At 46.1% G+C, this 19137-nt stretch overlaps 1 protein-coding gene across 2 annotated transcripts in view; it reads right to left on the reverse strand.

Annotated features, from left to right (window-relative positions):
- The window catches only part of DAPK1 (death associated protein kinase 1), a 391735-nt gene that overhangs the window by 233530 nt on the left and 139068 nt on the right, over positions 1-19137 (reverse strand). For both annotated transcript variants that reach the window (XM_029617004.1, XM_029616996.1), the window contains exon 3: positions 1684-1905. In XM_029617004.1, the coding sequence (XP_029472864.1) occupies positions 1684-1905 (222 nt within the window). The remainder of the gene's footprint in view (positions 1-1683; positions 1906-19137) is intronic.

The raw sequence follows: 19137 nt of genomic DNA on the forward strand, positions 1-19137 counted from the left end.
GCCACAAGTCTACTCTTTCACCAAACCAGCAGCTGCAGAGCACTGAAAAGCTGAGAAAGACAAAAAATGTTCCTTAAAACTAGTCACATACTGACAAGATCCCAACAGTAATGCTGATTCTTTTACGGCTGGACATGGAATTCTTACCAAGTATCAATTTTTGTGTTTCTGGTTCTTTTTTTAAGCAATCATCTGGAAGTAATTTCAGACTCTTACATACCTCTAGCACCACATAAAATGCCTTAAATTGTTAATGTTACAAAGAGTCAAATATCTGTTATAACAATTTCAATCATCCCCTTCCTCTGCTCCTTCTCCACATCAAGTTGGAATGTTACAGTTAAAACCAAGCATCTCCTTTAAACATGTACCTATTATGTGACTTTGCCTATAGTGTCTATATAGCTATTCACATTATCTGTTTTTGGCCCAATGGGTCAAATGACTGATGTCACAAATTAATGGAACAATCACTTGAGGGTAATGTACAAAGTCACCTCACTCACATTCCCTACATCCTAATTAGAACACATCACATAATTAAGCTCTGGAATTTGTTGGCAGAAGATGTCGTAAAAGCTGATAGTGTAGCAGGGTTTCAAACAAATCTGGACAAGCTCCTGGAAGAAGAGTCCATACACTTGCATTATTAAGGTGGAGTTGCAGAAATCTACTGCTTATCCCTACAATAAGCAGCATGGAGTCTATCAACCTTTTGGGATCATGTCAGGTACTTGTGACCTGGATTGGCCGTTGTTGGAAACAGGATATTGGGCTTGATGGACCTTTGGTCTGACCCGAAATGGCAATCATGTTCTTATTACAGATCCATGACCATGCTAGGGCACAGCACTATAGATTTAACAATAGTTAAATTCCCAGTGTTAAAACAGTTTGAATTAAGCCTACACACCTCTCTGTAATGGGGAATAATACTTAATACCTTCATTAACCTGGAATTTACATGGAGGAGAGCTACATTTTTGTGCACTAAGACCATTAAATCATGAGTAAAGTTGCACACAGAAAAATGAGCAAATAAGCCTGAATAAATGTGTGCTCAGGCTAGTACACCATATTACATTGCCCTCAATATCAACAGAATATGTGAAACATACAAAAGGGCCTTAGGGGAGAAACACGGGTAAATCAGAAAGCATGGATGCTAACACACCTGAAGGGCAAAGTACAGTAAACACCTCTCCAGTTGCAATAAGAATTCAATATCTTAATTCTGATCAGTGATTACGATGAATGTACCAACTAACAGACTACTGCCAATTAAAATCAGCTAAAGACTTTGCTTCTGTTCTCATGTTGTAATACTGAGGAGAGCTTTTCACCTTTTTCAAAAACCTGCATGTTGGTGAGTCAGGAAGCAGGCCTCTGAGAATGAGGAAGTCACCCTCCCTCCCTCCCTTCACCTGCACTGCATGCCTGGGTTCTGCCCCTCTGCTCACAAGGGTGAAAGCTCTCCAACAGACCCACTTCACACACAAACCAAACACACTTAATCTGGAATGAATCACCGCCACTTGAAATACCAACTTCCTTCTCCCACCCTCCACAGCAGTTTCTGTAACAATTAAGGCCGACAGTCCATTACCCCTTTCCCATACCCCCCCCCCCCCCCCCTCTACTGCCAAGAAAGCAAACCAGGTGCAGAAGGGGAAGGCCACTCACAGCTCCAGGATGAGAACAACATCCATCTTGTTCTCGTAGACTTCATGCAGTGTGATCACATTCGCGTGCTGGATCTCTTTTAATATGCTGACCTCCCTCTCTATGTCCTCACGAGTCACTCCCCGCCGACTGGATTTTGTCCTCCTTTTCTTGATGAACTTGGCAGCATAATGGAGACCGGTGCGTTTCTCTAGGCATTTCTTTACCACTGCAAACTGCCCACTGAAATAAAATGAGAGGGGGGGAGAGAAAAGCAGCTGTCACTAACCGTCGTAAAGGATGTGATTTTTTTTTTACATTTGCTGCTACAAACCCACAGCTTCCATTCCTTTAACACAGCTCAAGCTTTTATCATACGCAGCCACCATACACAGGTAAGCTGCACAGTAAACAAGGTCTCCTCTTCCCATTACAAAGCTGCACACATGGGCAATTGAAGTCACTCCTGGAGGGTATGAATTACAACTGGGGCTGCAGGCTTCATAGCTCAGTGATCAGATAAGCTGCACAAGAAATCAGGCATCAAAAATATACAGCGTGACACATTTCAGCATAAGAAGTCATGAGAAACGCCTTTAAGAGAGTCACGCAATATTACAAGCAGATGAGAATTAAAAAAACAAACCCCGTTCATCCTTGAGCGCAAAGCTACAGAATACAGCAACTCATTATCACACTTTTTAAGCTAACAAAATGCCAAATAATCTAACAGGATGCATAAACCGAGATAGTCAGGAGGCAGCATAAAGGGCTGGGTCCACAATGTAAGTAAGGGGGGGCACCACTTACTATTCAGGGCACACCCACAAGCTGCACTAAACAAATCGCTCCTGAAAGGCTGACCTCAAACTGGGCATTCGTTTAAGAGGTACTGAAGAGAGCCTTGTGACCTCCAAGGCTCTCTCAGCAAGGTCACAAGGGAAAAAAAACACTGTCCGTTTCATAGATCCCAGCCATCGTACAGCACTAGACTCCCGACGCAGCTATTGCTGCTCAATGACTGGGTCGCTTACGATGGCCAGCTATTACACAGTCTCAACTCCTTACAACAAATCGAAATGCCTCGTTCCCACAAAGTAATTCACATACAGCACTTACAGGCTGCTCCCTTTTGCAATAAGTTATAAGCGGGTCCCCCAAGAATATGTATGACAAACAAACAAGGCAGGCATAATGATCACTTGGACCCTCTGACCTCAACTCCTTCCACAGTGACCGCAATAAGATGGATTCATTCCACTCCTGCAAAGAAATCAGATTAGTTCCCAGACCTCTCCATTTTCAACGTGCGCCGTCTCCTTAAATCATTACCTGTTCATATGGAACTGTATGAAAGAGAAGATTTGGATGTAAGAGAAACCCATGCCATGAGTGGCTGGACCGGGTTATAAATTCCAAGCACAAAATATACTAGTCAGAACAGGGGCAATCTGCTGTCTGAGGCAAGGGCCGAGATGGCATTTCTGCCCGTGCCCCTCTCCCCCCACAGGTCAAATCATCAAGAGCTGGTGGGGTTTGTTCTCTTGGAGTCTGGCCTTTTAATGATTTCAAAGACTACGGAAGGAGGAAACAGGGGGTAGGGCTCCCTGCGTTGTGGCAGATAGCGTCAGTGATGAGGTTCCTGGGGGAGTAGCAGATGGGCAAGATATCATCCGCCTCTCACTCTTCCCCAGCAGTTGCCCACTGGGTAAGTCGGAGATGGGTGAATGATGGGGGGGGGGGGGGGGCCTGTGTGTGACATTCATACAGCAAATTTGATTTATAAGTAGGGTTTAATCAGGCAGCGTTCTCCTTGAACTGGGCAAGACACTAGTGCTGCCCTCTTCTCAGAGATCAGCATCCCTTCCCTTTTATGTATCCCACAGAAGTCAATAAACCAGAACATCAGCAAGTTCATTTCTGCAGCAGCTCACAAAACCTGCCATCTCATAAAAGCATCACTTCTTACCACGTACAAGAAGTCCTCAGACTTAGACATAAGACTCTTGTTTTCAGGAACCAATTAAGCCAAAACGTAAGTCAAAACAGATGGTTACTATGGAACAAGGTTATAAATGGGGAACTGATTCCAGAACCAAATACCCTATTTTCACCAAAATAATCCAGAATTTAGAAAAATATAGTACTATAGAAAGCACCAACTCGTTTTAAAACCGAACACTTGTGTCTGAAGAGGAAAGCGCCAAGGCATGCCTAGAGGACACTGCATTGACACTGCTTTGAGGAGAGGAAGTCCCTGGTCCTCTTCCCACTGACGCCACTTCGCCAGGTCTCGTGGTTATTAGTGCACCAATGTGTCTCAAAGTTGAAATAAGTATTATAAGTTAGATAATGGGGGTCAATTTAGAAACATAACTGAATCATAACTTGAAAAGTCTAAAAATCGAGGACTTCCTGAGTTTTAAAGATACAGATCCCAAAGAACTGAAAGAGACACCTATTCACCCAGGGGAGAGTATATTTAATAAAATAGGTCAAAGCAGCAGCACCCGCATGGGATAGGTGAGGCGTGCAAGTGTATTAGATGCTCTGAGAAAACCTTACAACCTTGTGCCTATCCCACCTCTCACCACAATCGAAAATTATGCATTTATAAGATTTTACATGAAAAAGGATATTCTAAGTACAGTGAGGTAGAAATATCACAACACGTATATCTTTACATGCACTGCTGTGGTTCACACCAGAAAACCCTGTAAAAATGACATTTGGAACCCATGTGTTAAGCAGCCTATTATAAGTGCATTGGGTGTGGGCTTGGCCCTCAAAGCCATGAGTAAACCTTTACAAAATTACAATAAGTCTCCCAAACCAAAATTGCACTAGCTGCCTACACTCAAACAGTAACAAGCCTACCTATGTAAAGGCAATATGCAAATATTACACTAAACACCCCAACACATCTATTAGGAAAAGAGAAGAACTTAGGCTGATGTAGATCCCTATAGAGATAGTACCCAGAAATCTGGCTTTAAGCGCGGACTCCACCACCGCAGACTGGTGGGGTAAGTGCCGTTTCAAAGCCCACGGCCTGTTGAACCAGGTAAGTCGCATCAGCTTTCCTGTTCATCGGGGCTACAGACACCAGGTATTTCCAGATGCGGAGGAGGAGCTCTTTAAAGATGTTGTGGACCAACACCGCCACAACCTCTTTTGGAGCGTTGAACTGGAGGACCCTCCAGCATCTTATGACTGGTATCCTCCTCCGACAGGAGCTGAAAGGGAATGGCCTCTGTCACGGCCCTCACAAAGCTGGCGAAAGACAGGTCCTCTGGCAGAGAGCAACAGCGCTCCTCCAGAGGGGAAGGCTCCAAGAAGGGGTTGGCTGACAACTTTGAGGATGCGCCTGAGGAGTCATCTCCCCACGTCCAGATGCTCCAGCAGAGGTGCAAACAACAAAGGAGGAGGCTCGGGCACTTTATGGGGGCCAGTGGCGCCGGCAGCTCGACACTCAAGCTCTTTGAGCACCACCGATTGCACCCTGCGGTTCAACTCCTCCTGAAAGTCTTAGGTAGTAAGGATTGATGAAGGTGGACAAGGCGTCGCCGGCACATCCTGTTGCCGGTGGGATCACCTCGGGCTACCAGGGGCACCGGAGGATGGGGCCTCCGGTGGCTGGTGCCACTTCGATGGTGGTTCAGCTTCAATGGTGGTTCAGCAGCTCAGTGCTCAGCCCGGTCTTTCTCTGGTGCAGAGGACTAAGATGACCCCGAGGTTAGGGGGAGGGAATAGACCACCGAAGATCGATCTCCCTCTCCGCAATCCTTCAGGGTACTGAATAGAGGGACCACCAGGGGGGAGTGATAGAGATGGCTCTATCGGGGGTCCGGGAGCGACCTCCTGCACTCGCGCCGTATTGCCAATACGACCCGTATGACATAGTGCGGGCAAAAGTAGCGCCGGTGCCATTTTGAATATTGGCAATACAGCGCGAGTGCAGGAGGTCGCTCCCGGACCCCCGCTGGACTTTTGGCAAGTCTTGTGGGGGTCAGGAGGCCCCCCCAAGCTGGCCAAAAGTCCCTGGGGGTCCAGCGGGGGTCCGGGAGCGATCTCCTGCACTCATGACGTCGGGGTGACAGGAACCAAAATGGCGCCGGCGCTACCTTTGCCCTGTCATATGGTAAGGGCAAAGGGCCACCGGCGCCATTTCTATTAACGTAGCCGGGGCCCGAGAGCAGGAGATCGCGCCGGGACCCCCCCACTGGACCCCAGGTAATTTAAAACATTTTGGGGGGGTTCGGGAGGGTGGGGGATTTGTTTTAAAGGGTTGGGGTGGGTTTTAGGGTTGTTTTGGTGTGCCGGTTTTCCCGCCCTCCCCCAATTTACGATTTAAAAAAAACAAACAAAAAAACCATAACGATCAGATTTCCCTCCCCCCCAGCCAAAATCGATCGTTAAGACGATCGATCACACGATTCACATCCCTAAATAACACTTCTACAGGGCTATTCAACGTATAAAAAACAGAAGGGAAAGTCCCTGCTCAGTAGAGCTTACAATCTAAGACAAATTAAATTCCAAGACTCTTTTGCCCTTATGTTTAAGGTAAGGGTAAAAAATTAAATGAGGCTGTAAATGGGATAATCAGGGTTAAGATTTAAAAGCAGCCTCAAAAAGCTGAGTTTGTAGACAGGATTTGGATGGGGCAAGAGAGGGAGCACAATGCCCAGCTCAGGACGTCCGTTCTAAGCATATGGTGCAGTCAGGTGGAAAGCATGGAGTCGGGAGTTGGCAGAGGTAAAAGCGACTTGTCTGATGAGCGGAGTGCACGAGGAGGTATGTAGAGAGAGATAAGATAGGAAGATACAGCCCTCACTGTGCAGGTCCTCACTTATAGCTGAGTAAGAGCAGCTTGAACTGTATGCGGGAACGGATATGGAGCCAACATGTAGTGACTTGAAAAGAGGGGTTATTTGGGTGTAATGACTGGAAAAAAAAAGTCATGCAGCTGAATTTTGGATAGACTGTAGGGGAGAGATGTTCACTGGAAGACCTGAGAGGAGCAGGTTGCAATAATCTAAGCAAGAGGTGATGAGATAGTAGATAAGAGCTCTGGTAGTGTGCTCAGAAAGGAATGAACGGATTTGAGTGATGTTATAGAGAAAGAAACAGCGAATTTTAGGAGTGTTTTGAATGTGTGTAGAGAAGGAGATAAAAAGTCAAAGATGACTCCAAGGGTACGGCATGAGGAGACTGGGGGGATTGCAGCGTTATCCACAGAAATAAAGGGAGGAAGAGGAGACGTGGGGGGCTTGAGGGTAAAGATGAGAAGCTCTGTCTTGGCCATGGTGAGTTTAAGGTGTCAGTGGGACAGCCAGGAAGCAATGTCAGACAAACAGGTTGAGATCTGGGACTGAATTCCTGACGAAATTTCTTGTGTACAGAGTTAAATTTGGAAATCAGGAGCATAAAGATAGTTTTGAAAACCATGAGAGGAAATCAGGGCACCAAGGGAATACAGAGAGAAAAGGGCCCAGGACCTTGAGGCACAGCAACTGATAGTGGGATGGCAGTAGAGGAGCATCAGCAGGAGGAAACACTAAAAGTACAATGGGAGAAGTAAGAAAAGAATCAAGACAGGGCAGAATCCTGAAATCTAAGTGAGGACAGAGTATCAAGACGTAGGTAGTAATCAACAGTGTCAAAAGCAGCAAACAGGTCAAGGAGGATAAGGACTAAATAAAGGCTTTTAGTTTAGCCATAAAAAACAGGTCATTGGAGACTTTGGCAAGGGTTGTTTCTGTAAAACAGAGTGAAAACCAGATTGGATGGGATCAAGAATGATTTGGGACGAAAGAATCAAGACAGCGATGGAAGCAAAAGGGAGGAGGGAGATGGGAAGATAGTTGGTAGGACAGGTAGGGTCCAGTGAGGGGTTTTGGTTTTTTTGTTTTGAAGAGTGGTGTGATCACAGCCTGTTTGAAAGCAGCAGGAACAGTAGCAACAGAAAGTGATAGTTTAGGGATGTGACAAATGGAAGGGATGACTGCAGTGGAGACAGAGCTGAGGAACAAGTAGTGAGTTTGGAAGAGAAATGACAATGGGCAGTTTCCCCCACTAGGACTTCCAAAAAGGAGAAGAGAGTGACAGGCAAGGAAAAGAGTAGAAGAAAGAAGTAAGGAAGAGGGAGGTAGATATGACCTGTGAGAGAACTCGACTAGTTTTGTGAATATCATTGAAGTAGTCAGCCATAGTCTGGGTATTCAGTGAAATAGGGGAGAGAAGCAAAGGAAGTTTGAGGAGGGAAGAGTGTGGCAGCGATAGTGAGGGTTGGATGCAAGGGTTTGTCAGATGAACGCAGTAATCTTGTTTGGCAAATACAACAGCAGACTGAAATAGGGTCCGCATAAATCTGAAATATAAGACGTTTGCACAGTATTTTATCTAGAGACATTCTGCAGTGAGCACAGGAACGTACGAAGCAAATTATTGGAATAAGGCAAGGTTGAGGTTTGGTGCACCTTACAGGACAGGAAAGGGGAGGGACAAGAGTACTAAATCTGAAGCGAGTATAGTGTTCTCAGACAATGTAGTGGGGGAAAGTAGAAATGAAACAGTAGTGGAGAGGATAAAAGGGTCAACAGCTCAGAGATTCCTGAAGGTGTTGGTGATGACTGGGTAAGGCTGTGGAGAAGGACGGTTTAGTATGAGTTATCAGATAATGGTCTGAGATGGAAAGAACTGAAGTAGAGAAGTCAGATAGCAGTTGTAGAAAAGAACTAGGTCAAGGCAGTGGCCATGCTTGCAAGTAGAGAAAGTAAAACAGAGTTGGAAATCAAATGATGTTAAGGAAAGGAGTTTTGCGGCATCAGAGTCAAAGAGGTCACTAACATGGATGTTAGATGCCAAGAATAGGAGAAAGGGAAGCTGGACCAAGGAAGAAGGAAAGCCAGTGAGAAAGGAAGAGGGGGATTTATTAGGGAGATAATAAACAACCCAAAGAAATAGTGGGGTGAAAAGGCAGATGGACTGGGCCTCAAAGGAAGAAAAATAAAAAGTGGGATAGAGGTGGAAGAAGGGATTCAAATTTACAGGAGGGAGAGAGCAGCAGTCCATCACCACCACCTCGACCTACTGCATGAGGCATACGGCAGAAAAAGATAATCTTCATGACAGAGTAACAACTGAAGCAGCATCCTCAAGGGAAAGCCAGGACTCAGTCAAGGCAAGGAGATGAAGAGTATGCGAGAAAAAGGTCATGAATATAAGCAAGTTTACTGGAAATATAGGGGGCATTGCACAGAAAGCATGAGAAAGGAAGAGAAGTGAGGGAGAAGGGGAATAATGATAAGACTGGAGGGGCAAGAATTTGAAATGCACAGCTGGGGAGAAAGTTGCCTTGGAGGGGGAGGATTGAGATCAATATCCCCAGTGGAGAGTATGAGGAGCAGGAGAACAAGTAGAAGAGAGGTAATGGTGTGATGACAGTGACAAGGATGAGATGCTGTCAGGGAGAATCGAGATGGCTGATTAAAGGAAGAAAGCTGAGGTTCAAGAGCAGTAGACAATGCAGAGGACAGAAAGGCAGATGAGAAAGAATGAGGGAAGGTGGATTTGGTGTTAGAGCTATGCAGCAGGGAATAAGATTGGAGAGGATTCGCATCAGGAAGAGTAAATGTAGTGGAGCCATAGGAAATAAACAGAGGCCTGTAACCTCCCCAGTACTTGCTTGGCTGCTAGAGAACACAGGGAGGAAACTGTTCAAGCTCGATGTGAGTTGTGGTGAATTCAGGAGTTGACCACCAAGCTAACTGGGAGAAGTATGCAGATGAGCTGCAACCTCCCCAGTAGCTGGCTAGTGAATTTTGTCCCTAGCTAGTAAGATCTAGCAAAATTTTTCAAAACCCTGCAGGATCCCTTCAATTCAGTCATAACTCCTGGCAACGCACCGTAGAACCACTAGGTGGTTACTCTTCATGTGCGGCCACCATTGTGTATTTGAATTAGGAGGGGTTTCTCCCTTGCCCGCACCACTTTGCCCTTGTCTGGATTAAATTAGACTTGCCATTTAGATTCCAGTTCTTTGCAGCTGCCCACAATCTGCCTGTGTTTTAAATGACCCTGAATATTTGTGTCTCCCTATTTCACCCAACTGCTCCAAACCAGTATACGTGATGGTGCAAAAATGCAGGTGGGATGACATATATCCAACCTCAGCATTACCTAACTTGCGGGAAGAACTTCAAATATCTGCCTCGGAGTAGAAGACCGATAAAATTGTGAAACAGCTGGTCAGCAATTTGCAGACTTTGCAATATTAGGTCCTACGACAATTTAAGTACAGAATGACCTGACTTTTTTTTTTTTTTAAACTTCACCTGAATATCCTACAAGCAAATGAATTGTGCTGTATTTAAAGAGCATCTCTATTATGGCAGTGCACGGAAAACAAACCTTTAATACGACTAGACCATGACTTCAGGAAAATGAGGTACTGAACCAGTAAAGGACAGATAAATGCATCTGGAATAGAGTAAGAGGTTCTCCTAAGCCTGCTCCTTCCAATGGGTGAGATCAAGCCATACAATATGTGATGACAGACTGGTGTAAGAACAAAACTTCCCTAACAGGGATTTGTTTTGCAGTCTTGTAATTCGTATCAAATTGCTATTGAATTACTGCTTCAAGTCCGCTCATTCCTATGCACTTGACAAACTGCCTATACTGTACTTTCCTCCATCCACCAGCCCTTCCCATGCCACCCATTTACGTCTCAAGCCTACATAAAAGTCAGGCCCTGGCAGCGGTAATGTGATATTACTTTCGGCATTTTTGACACAGAATTTCTGTAGCTTGCACTTCCATGTGGCATTTTTAACACAGAATTTCTGTAGCTTGCACTTCCATGTGGCCTATTATAGTTTTGGTGAAGTAATCCTGAATAATCTCTAGCAACTGTACCTGCTTTATGGCTTCTGAAGGGGGGGGGGGGTATTAGGCAAAACACACATCAAACCAGTAATAAAGATTATGGTGCTGCTGGTAGAAACAGCAGCAGGGAGGTAGGGTGCAGCTGTCCGAGTGAAAACCTACAGTGATCACCTTAAGCCAGCATTTCACAACCTTTCAGCCCAAGGCACACTTACATAAGCAAAAAAAAAAAAAAATTTATGGCATGTCAGACTCTCTGCCACTGCTCCTTGTCCTTCCCCCTCCGCACAACATACCCCTCTCATTGGCCCCAGCATCATATTAATGTGCTCTTGGCCTCCTCCAAATGCCACCAGCAGCATGGTCTGAGGCGCCCTAGGCAGAGCAATGTAACACTGGTCCCCCCAAACCCCACCCTGAGTTGGAAGTGCCTCGTCTTTGTAGTGCTCTCTCTTACCCAGCAGCCCAGAAAATCTTTCCTACCAACCCCCCTCACCTGCAGGCCATGAGACTGATCCCTCAGCGGCCACGTGTCTGCCTTCTGCCGTGCATGTGCACCCACATGGTCCTCAGCGGCAGTGCACATGCGCACCTACGACTGTGGGTGAAGAATTATGGGAATGGGTTTTTTGTGCCTCACTCCCCGACACCAATTTTTTTTTTAAAGAAGAGTTGCAGGATGGGGTTCTGCAGCCAGGGCACTCCTGGGGGCCTGCTGCAGCACACCAGCTGGGAAACACTGCCTTAACCTACAGTGATCTCACTAAGCAGAGTCACCACTCTCCATTCAATACTTTCACCCCTGTTGCCAGAATGGACCCATTCAACTTGCATTACAAGTTAACAGGTCGATACAGTTATGCTGCGTTAGAAAGAGTGCGGCAGTGCCAGGCGCACCCTCGTTCCCCGCACGCACAGTTCTCTTCACCTACCGCTCGATACTCTTCAAATTGCATGCAAATGCATGCCGCGTCTGCGAAGCGTTAGGCGAAGGTTAGGCCCGCGCAACCCATTTTACTGTATAGAGCACCTATACAGTATCCTGGGTGCGCGGGCCTAACGCTTCACGTCCCCGCTGGTATCTGTCATTTCAAATGACATTTGAAATGACAGGTACCAGGAAGTGGACAGTTATGTTCTCCGATGCTCGGCAAACTTTCCCCCAGCCCCCGCTCACCTGCCCTGGCCGCGACCGGTCTCCGGTGCAGCCCCAGTCCTATCCCCTCCTCCCGAAGCAAAAAAAAAAAACCCGAAAAAGTAGCAAGAGAGCGAGGGGAGAGACGGGCAATCCTAGGCTCGGGCCTGCTAGTCCCTTGTTCTCTCCTCCCAAAGCAGGGCGCGAAAAGCAGCCTTGCTCCAGGAGGAGGGGGGGGCAGTTTAAAGCGACGAAGCGACTTACTTTTGCAGCCCCCCCCCTCCGGACATCGGCGACGACTGCGGCTCCAGCCTCCAGCTGTCAGACAGACGCATCGCACGTGGGAAAGCGGCCCCTATGCGTGCAATTGGCTGCTCAAGACGTGACGTCACAACGTTTGGCGTCACGGCATGTGACGTCACGTCTTGAGCAGCCAATTGCACGCATAGGGGCCGCTTTCCCACGTGCGATGCGTTTGTCTGACAGCTGGAGGCAGGAGCTGCGGTCGTCGCCGATGTCCAGAGGGGGAGGCTGCAAAAGTAAGTCACTTCGTCGCTTTAAACTGCCCCCCCCCCCTCCTCCCGGAGCAAGGCTGCTTTTCGCGCCCTGCTTTGGGAGGAGAGAACAAGGGACTAGCAGGCCCGAGCGTAGGATTGCCCGTCTCTCCCCTCGCTCTCTTGCTACTTTTTTTTTTTCGGGTTTTGTTTTTTTGCTTCGGGAGGAGGGGACAGGACTGGGGCTGCACCGGAGACCGGACGCGGCCAGGGCAGGTGAGCGGGGGCTGGGGGAAAGTTTGCCGACTACCCTTACCCCTGCCTCTAACGCTGGGGTAAGGGTAGGCGGTAAATTAGCAGGGTAAACGCGCGGCAAAACGGCAGGGTAAAAAAGCGATAGTCGGGGCGCGCGTTACTGTATGGGAGGGAATAGCTAATTCACTCGTTTACATTTAATATACATGCCGCGGGCGGAAGGGGTCACCCGGGGATTTTAAGAGGTGGTAGGGATGAGTTAAAGGGGATAGTGTATCGCGGGACGGGCTAACGCGGCCGGAAAGTGAGTAGAAGGCGAGTTAGGAGCAGGGTAACCGTGGCCGCACTTTACTGTATCGATCTGTAAGTTAGAACTGTTAATCAAAGCGAACTGTTAAATAAATAAATAAAAGCTTACATAGGGTACAGGTCTTTGTAATGGGATGTACAGAGGATATGATAAGATCACCACCAGCTGACTCCATACCAGCCTAGGCAGTAGAGGTATTCAGGCCTCTTGTCAGATGAGGCCATAAAAACTTGGACAAAAGGCAGCGGAGAGATGCCCGAGGAGGAAAAGGAAATAACTTGATGTTACTGTGGTGAATACTACTGACCACGGAGACTTCCCTCTCCAGCCCTTGCTTGGGTCAATAAGGATACTAGTCCCATCTGGGATAGTGTGTTTAAATGCATGTTGGGGGGAGAATGAGGAGCAAAGCATCAAAAGTGTTTAATATCAGGTTGGTTTTTTTTTTTTAGGCTGCACGGGTGTAAAAAAAAAAAAAAAAAGAAAACCTGGCATGATATTCACTATATTTTGTACATTTTATGTGCAGCTTTTCATTTTTCTACAGAAACTGATTTTTTTTTTTTGCAGAGTGACCAGCTGAGAGCAGCAATTATCCTAAGAATAGAATAAAATAATAAAGAATGGGATTGCTGGGCAGACTGGATGGTCTGCCTGGGTATTTTTCTGCAGACATTTACTACGTTACTATGTTTCCTGAATGCTAAATCAGGCTGTAGAGGAAAGTGCTGGCAATCCCAGGCGAAAGCTGAGGTCAAGATTTACACAAAATACTCCAACCTACACGGTTAAAACTGGATCTGCCAGGTAATTATACATCAATTAAGGGGATTCTAGGCTGGGTGGGGATGCAAATAAACAGCAAGCAATAACCCTCCAAGAGAAATACTTAGAAGCCAGTGCAAGAACCACTTTCCCTCCATCACCTACCTACCTCTGGCCTCTGTTTGCAGCATCAGAAAAGAATTTCACCTTTCCTTCCCCTAGAGGCTAAGTTTATTTCCTTTGTGTAGCACAGAGGTCCCCCCCAAACTATGGCCTGCAGGTTGCATCCAGGCCAACACAATATTTTCCAGATCACCACTTTGTATTTTTAATACTCTGCCTTTTGTGACATTTCAAAGCAGATTACATTCAGGTATAGTAGGTATTTCCCTATCCCCAGAGGGCTTACAATTAATCTTATACCTGAGGCAATGGAAGGTGAAGTGACTTGCCCAAGGTCATAAGGAGTTCCTTGCTTACAGTTGAATCAGGAGAAAAAGGTTTACATTATTTTTTTCAACCAGGTGCAGGCACAGGAGAAACAAAGGCTGCAGTGCTAGCAGGTCCCCAACCCCCACCAGCCAAAATTGCCTCCATGTGAGCTGAGAGGGTTGGGTATAGGGGAAGGTGAAGGGGAAGAGGAGAGGAATGAAGGGGTGAGAGGAAGAGAAGTGTGAGGGAGTGGAAGGTTGCTACTACACAGCAGATCTTGATGGAGGAGGTGAGGTAGTCCCCACTCTTCCTTGATCCTCCGTGCACTTGTGGTTTTGGGAGACAGATCTGGATCTAATGTTCCAATCGGTCACTTTCTGCCTCAATGTAGCTGCTTCAGTGCGATGTATTTGGGCCAGCTCCTTCAGCTGTGTTAGGTTTCTTGACTAGACAAATACAATTTTCTAATGTTGGTGTTTCGTTACTAAGCTGCAGTCAATGCATGGTCACTTTCATACCTCCCGCTGGTTGGCACGATAGGGTTCAATGTCCATGAGGCAGCTAATTCCTCACATAGATACTGCCCTTCTAAATGTATAGGGACATAGGATCTTTAAATTCACATAAAGTTGGTCTTCTGATATCACCCAAACACTTCTGCTTAGTGACTGATCATGCAGATTGTAAAAATTTGCTGAATGCTGCAATCTGCAACCATAGGAGCTGCAGAGCAGCATATACAAAAAAAAATAATTAAAAATTCTTACCTTTCACAAAGATTCATTTACATAAATCACTCAATACCAAATAATTGCTGTCTAGTATCTTAACATAAAGCTTATTTTTGCTTTTTGAGTCAAAACAAAATTGCACCATTCAAGCTCCATTTGCAGGGTGCCAGCCTGTAATCGCCTCATCCTTCCCAGCTAGCTCTCAATAAAGCAGAGGGGTCAGTAGAAAGAATATACTTTCAACAATAAACCTCAGGATTCTGCAAAATTTTATTTGGCTGCAAAATTTTCAGAGGGGGGGGGGGGGGGGAATAAACCACAAAGTATAATTTTGGTACTCAGCAGCAATGATACTCTGCTGTTTCAGTAAAACATTTCATTGAAACTGTAACAAAGTAAGAGTTTGAACATTTGCACGCACACACAAACAGGGCCGGTGCTAGCTTTTTTGCTGCCCTGTGCAAAACAATTACTGTGCTGCTCCTCCCCCCCCGCCCCTGCATCATCCAGTCTCTGTCCCGCACCCATCAAAAGAAAGCCCAGCTTCCTCCAGCAATCTATATTTTTAAAAACTGACACCCCCGCAAATGGAACCCATGGTCAAGGAAAGGGTATTAGGTACCCTAAGCAAACCTTACAGCCTTGTGCGCGCACACACACACACTTCAGTTATGCATTTAGAACAGATTTTACATGTAAAAAGAACATTCAAAAGTACAGTCTTCTGATGCAAAAATATCACATGCTTATTATATTTACATGCACGGCTGTGGTGTCAGCCAGAAAATCCTGCAAAAAAGGAACTCACAAGCTGAAAAGTATGGACAGGACAATAGAAAGATTGCAAGTCGAGAGAAACAGGTCCTTGGAGCACAGGTGCACAACCCCTGGTCTTCAAGGGCTGCAGGCAGGCTTGGTTTTCAGGACATCTACCATTTGATTTTCAGAAATATCTGTACAAATAAAGAGTCGATAAATTGTAGGAGATGCCTTTTTATTGGACTAACAACACATCTGTGACTAGTTTTGGAGAGCTATGCTGCCTGCATACATCTAGTCAGAGAACCAAGTTCAATTTGCATAGTTTACTTAACCCAGAAAACTATGCATTTGGAACACAACCCAGCCTCTTCAAAGATTCAGTAGTATAACCACACATTTCATAAGGACTAATTGTCAAATCTTTGCAAGGTAGCACCACAAAAGCCCTTGCACCCTTGAACAAACCTCCTGGTCTCTTACTACAGCAATTTAGTTCATCAAGAAGCAGTAGCAGCCAGAGAGGCTCCTGCTGAGAAACAGAAATCTCACTCCTGTCAGAGAGCTATGAAATTATACTGCAGCCAGTGTCAACATGTGAATATGCTCAGAAAACACTCCTCACCCCCTCTCCAAGACTGCTGACATTTAAAAAGAAAAATTCCATTCATTTCTTGCCTATTTATTAAAACATTCAGTATGAAATACATAAGATTACAATAGAACTTATTGCCAAAATAAGATAAACAATGAAAATCTACATTGAGATTATAGAAAAAGTTTTAGACTTCTACTCAGTTTAAGGGGATCCAAGGACCTAAACAAAAGAACACATGGAACACTGCTCAGCTGCCAACCTAATTAGAAATGGCCTTTAAAGACTGATTAAATCATAGCAGAAGCTAAATATAGCCAGGGAGGAAAAGAAAATGGCAATGTCGGATGTCACCCATGTGCGACATCCTGCTGTCTATGGACAAACGAACCACACTCTCCTAGCTCCTCTGAGCATGCATGGCCTCGTGAGCCCCTCAACCGATTGCCAAGCTTAGCTTTGGTTATATAGTTGACTCTCCAAGGAAGCAGGTGGGGTATGCAGCATGGCTAATTCATCCTGTCTACAGAAAGCAAATTCCCTTTCGCTGTCGACAAGCAGGGCTAAATTAGCCAGGACACATGGAGAGCTGCAAGCTGAGGGCTGCATGGCGGCACACTTATTGAAAAAGCAATCCAGACACCCTCACCACCCACCGTGAAGAATGGACTACTGGGAGAACATGCTGCGCAAATCTGCTTGCTCAAACATACTGCCACTTCGTGATTGTCGAGACAATCTGGAACACTGATAACCAAGTTGCAGCTTTGCAGATATCTTCAATTGACTATAAACCACTGAGACAGCCATGGCTCTTACTTGATGAACATTTACAGAGTCTCATCTGGAGTCTAGCCAGAGTTATAGCATAGCAATATAGTCTGCTAGTCAGCTGCACAAAGTACACTTGGAAACCACTGTTCTTTGTCTGTTAGGACTGTAAAAGATGAAAAGTTGTGGCTGATTTCTCTTCAGATAATAGGTCAAGGCCCTTTTATAGTCCAGTGAATGAAGATCCTTCTTCCCTTTATGTGCATGAGGTCTTGGAAAGAACATGAACACCACAATGGTTTGGTTCAAATGAAATGCCAAGACTACTTTTGGTTGAAATGAAGTGAGTTTGGAGCACCACTGTTGAGGGAAAAACCATAGGTATAGAGCAGGGGTGGGCACTTCCGGTCCTCATGGGCCACAAACCAGTCTGGTTTTCAGGATATCCCTAATGAATATGCATGACAGATTTGCATAAAACTGAGGCAGAGTGCATGCATATTCATTAGGGATATCCTGAAAACCAATGTCCATCTTCCTATGAATCTGATTCTTTAGGTAGGAATAAGACTTAAATTGGTGAAGTTGATTATGAACCCTAGTGATTGAGGGAGCTGAATCATCTTCTGCAGAAAGACCAACACCTCTGTTTGGGAAGGCCCCATCACTAGCCAGTCATCCAGGTAAGGAAACACAAATTCCCTGGAGACAAAGATGCACAGCCACTATTGCTAGACATTTTGTAAAGATCCTCAGAGCCACTAAGAGTCCAAAAGGTAAAAACGTTTTACTGATCTAGTGCGATGATTCCAAAATGATCGCCAAACATTGGTGAGGTGCTGGAGGATGGGAGAAGTGCAAATGGTAATCAGATTCCAAATATTTGAGGGTGTAATGGTCCTTGCTAATCTGCCACTTTTCTAGGACAAGGTGAATTCTCCTCCTTACTAAGAGGGGTCAAGACCTGAGGTTCAGGTACTGTCAAAATCTATGCAGAGGTTTAGGCTAGGCCTGTTGCTGCATATTTAGCTGTCGTCACTCTCATACCAATATCTACGAACTGGAAGCTGCTGTTGTGATAGCATGGGTAGTATGTGATACTGCTGAAATTGACAAAAGGGATGTCTCTGGGGAAAGGAGCATTTAAAAGTGAAGTACCTTAAGGAGGAAAGAAAAGAATGGCAAAAAAAACAAAGGCCCACTAACGCTGTAAAGATATCACACCCAACTAGCAATTTATAAAAAGCTGATATACAAAACGAAACGAGACTACTATGGCAAAAAAAATCCAAAACTCCTCGAACAACATAAAATCACTATTCAACATAGTAAACAACCTAATATCAGACAACAACAATCCTCCACCCCAAACCAAAAACCTAAGTCAAGAACTTGCCATCTTCTTCAAAAACAAACAGGTCAATACAGTAAAGTGCGGTCGCAGTTACCCTGCTCCTAACCCGCTTTCTACCCACTTTTCGGCCGCGTTAGTCCAACCCGCGATACACTATCCCCTTTAACCTACTCTTACCGTGTCCTTAAATCACTGGGTAACCCCTTCAGCCCGCGGCATGTATATTACATGTAAACGATCGAATTAGCTATTCCCTCCCATACAGTAACGCGCGCCCTGACTATCACTTTTTTACCCTGCCATTTTGCCGCGCGCCCCGATTATCGCTTTTTTACCCTGCCGTTTTGCTGCGCGTTTAACCTAACTTACCGCCTACCCTTACCCCTGCGTTAGAGGCAGGGGTAAGGGTAGGCAGCAAACTTTCCCCCAGCCCCCACTCATCTGCCCTGGCCGCGTCCATGGGTGCTGGTCTTCGGGGCAGCCCCAGTCCTCTCCCCTCCTCCCGAAGCAACGAAAGCGGAAAAAAAATCGAAAAAGCGAAAAAAAAAAAGTTGCAAGAGAGGGGAGAGAGGACGGGCAATCCTACGCTCGGGATTGCCTGTCCTCTCTCCCCTCCTCCCGGAGCAAGGCGCGAAAAGCAGCCTTGCTTCAGGAGGAGGGAAGAGAGGACCGGCAGTGTAAAGCAACGAAGCGACTTACTTTTTTTGCAGCCCCCCTCCGGAGACGGACATCGGTGAAGACAACCGTGGCTCCCCTGCCTCCAGCTGCCCGCAAAGATGGACGCCTGCATGGGCGAAAGCGGCCCTGTGCGTGCAATTGGGCCGCTCAAGGCGTGACGTCATGACGTTTGGCGTCACGGCATGTGACGTCACGCCTTGAGCGGCCCAATTGCACGCACAAGGGCCGCTTTCGCCCTTGCGATGCGTCCATCTTCGCGGGCAGCTGGAGGCAGGCTGCAAAAAAAGTAAGTCGTTTCGTTGCT

This window comes from Rhinatrema bivittatum, chromosome 1 (genome assembly GCF_901001135.1).
Source record: "Rhinatrema bivittatum chromosome 1, aRhiBiv1.1, whole genome shotgun sequence".
Lineage (NCBI taxonomy): Eukaryota > Metazoa > Chordata > Amphibia > Gymnophiona > Rhinatrematidae > Rhinatrema > Rhinatrema bivittatum.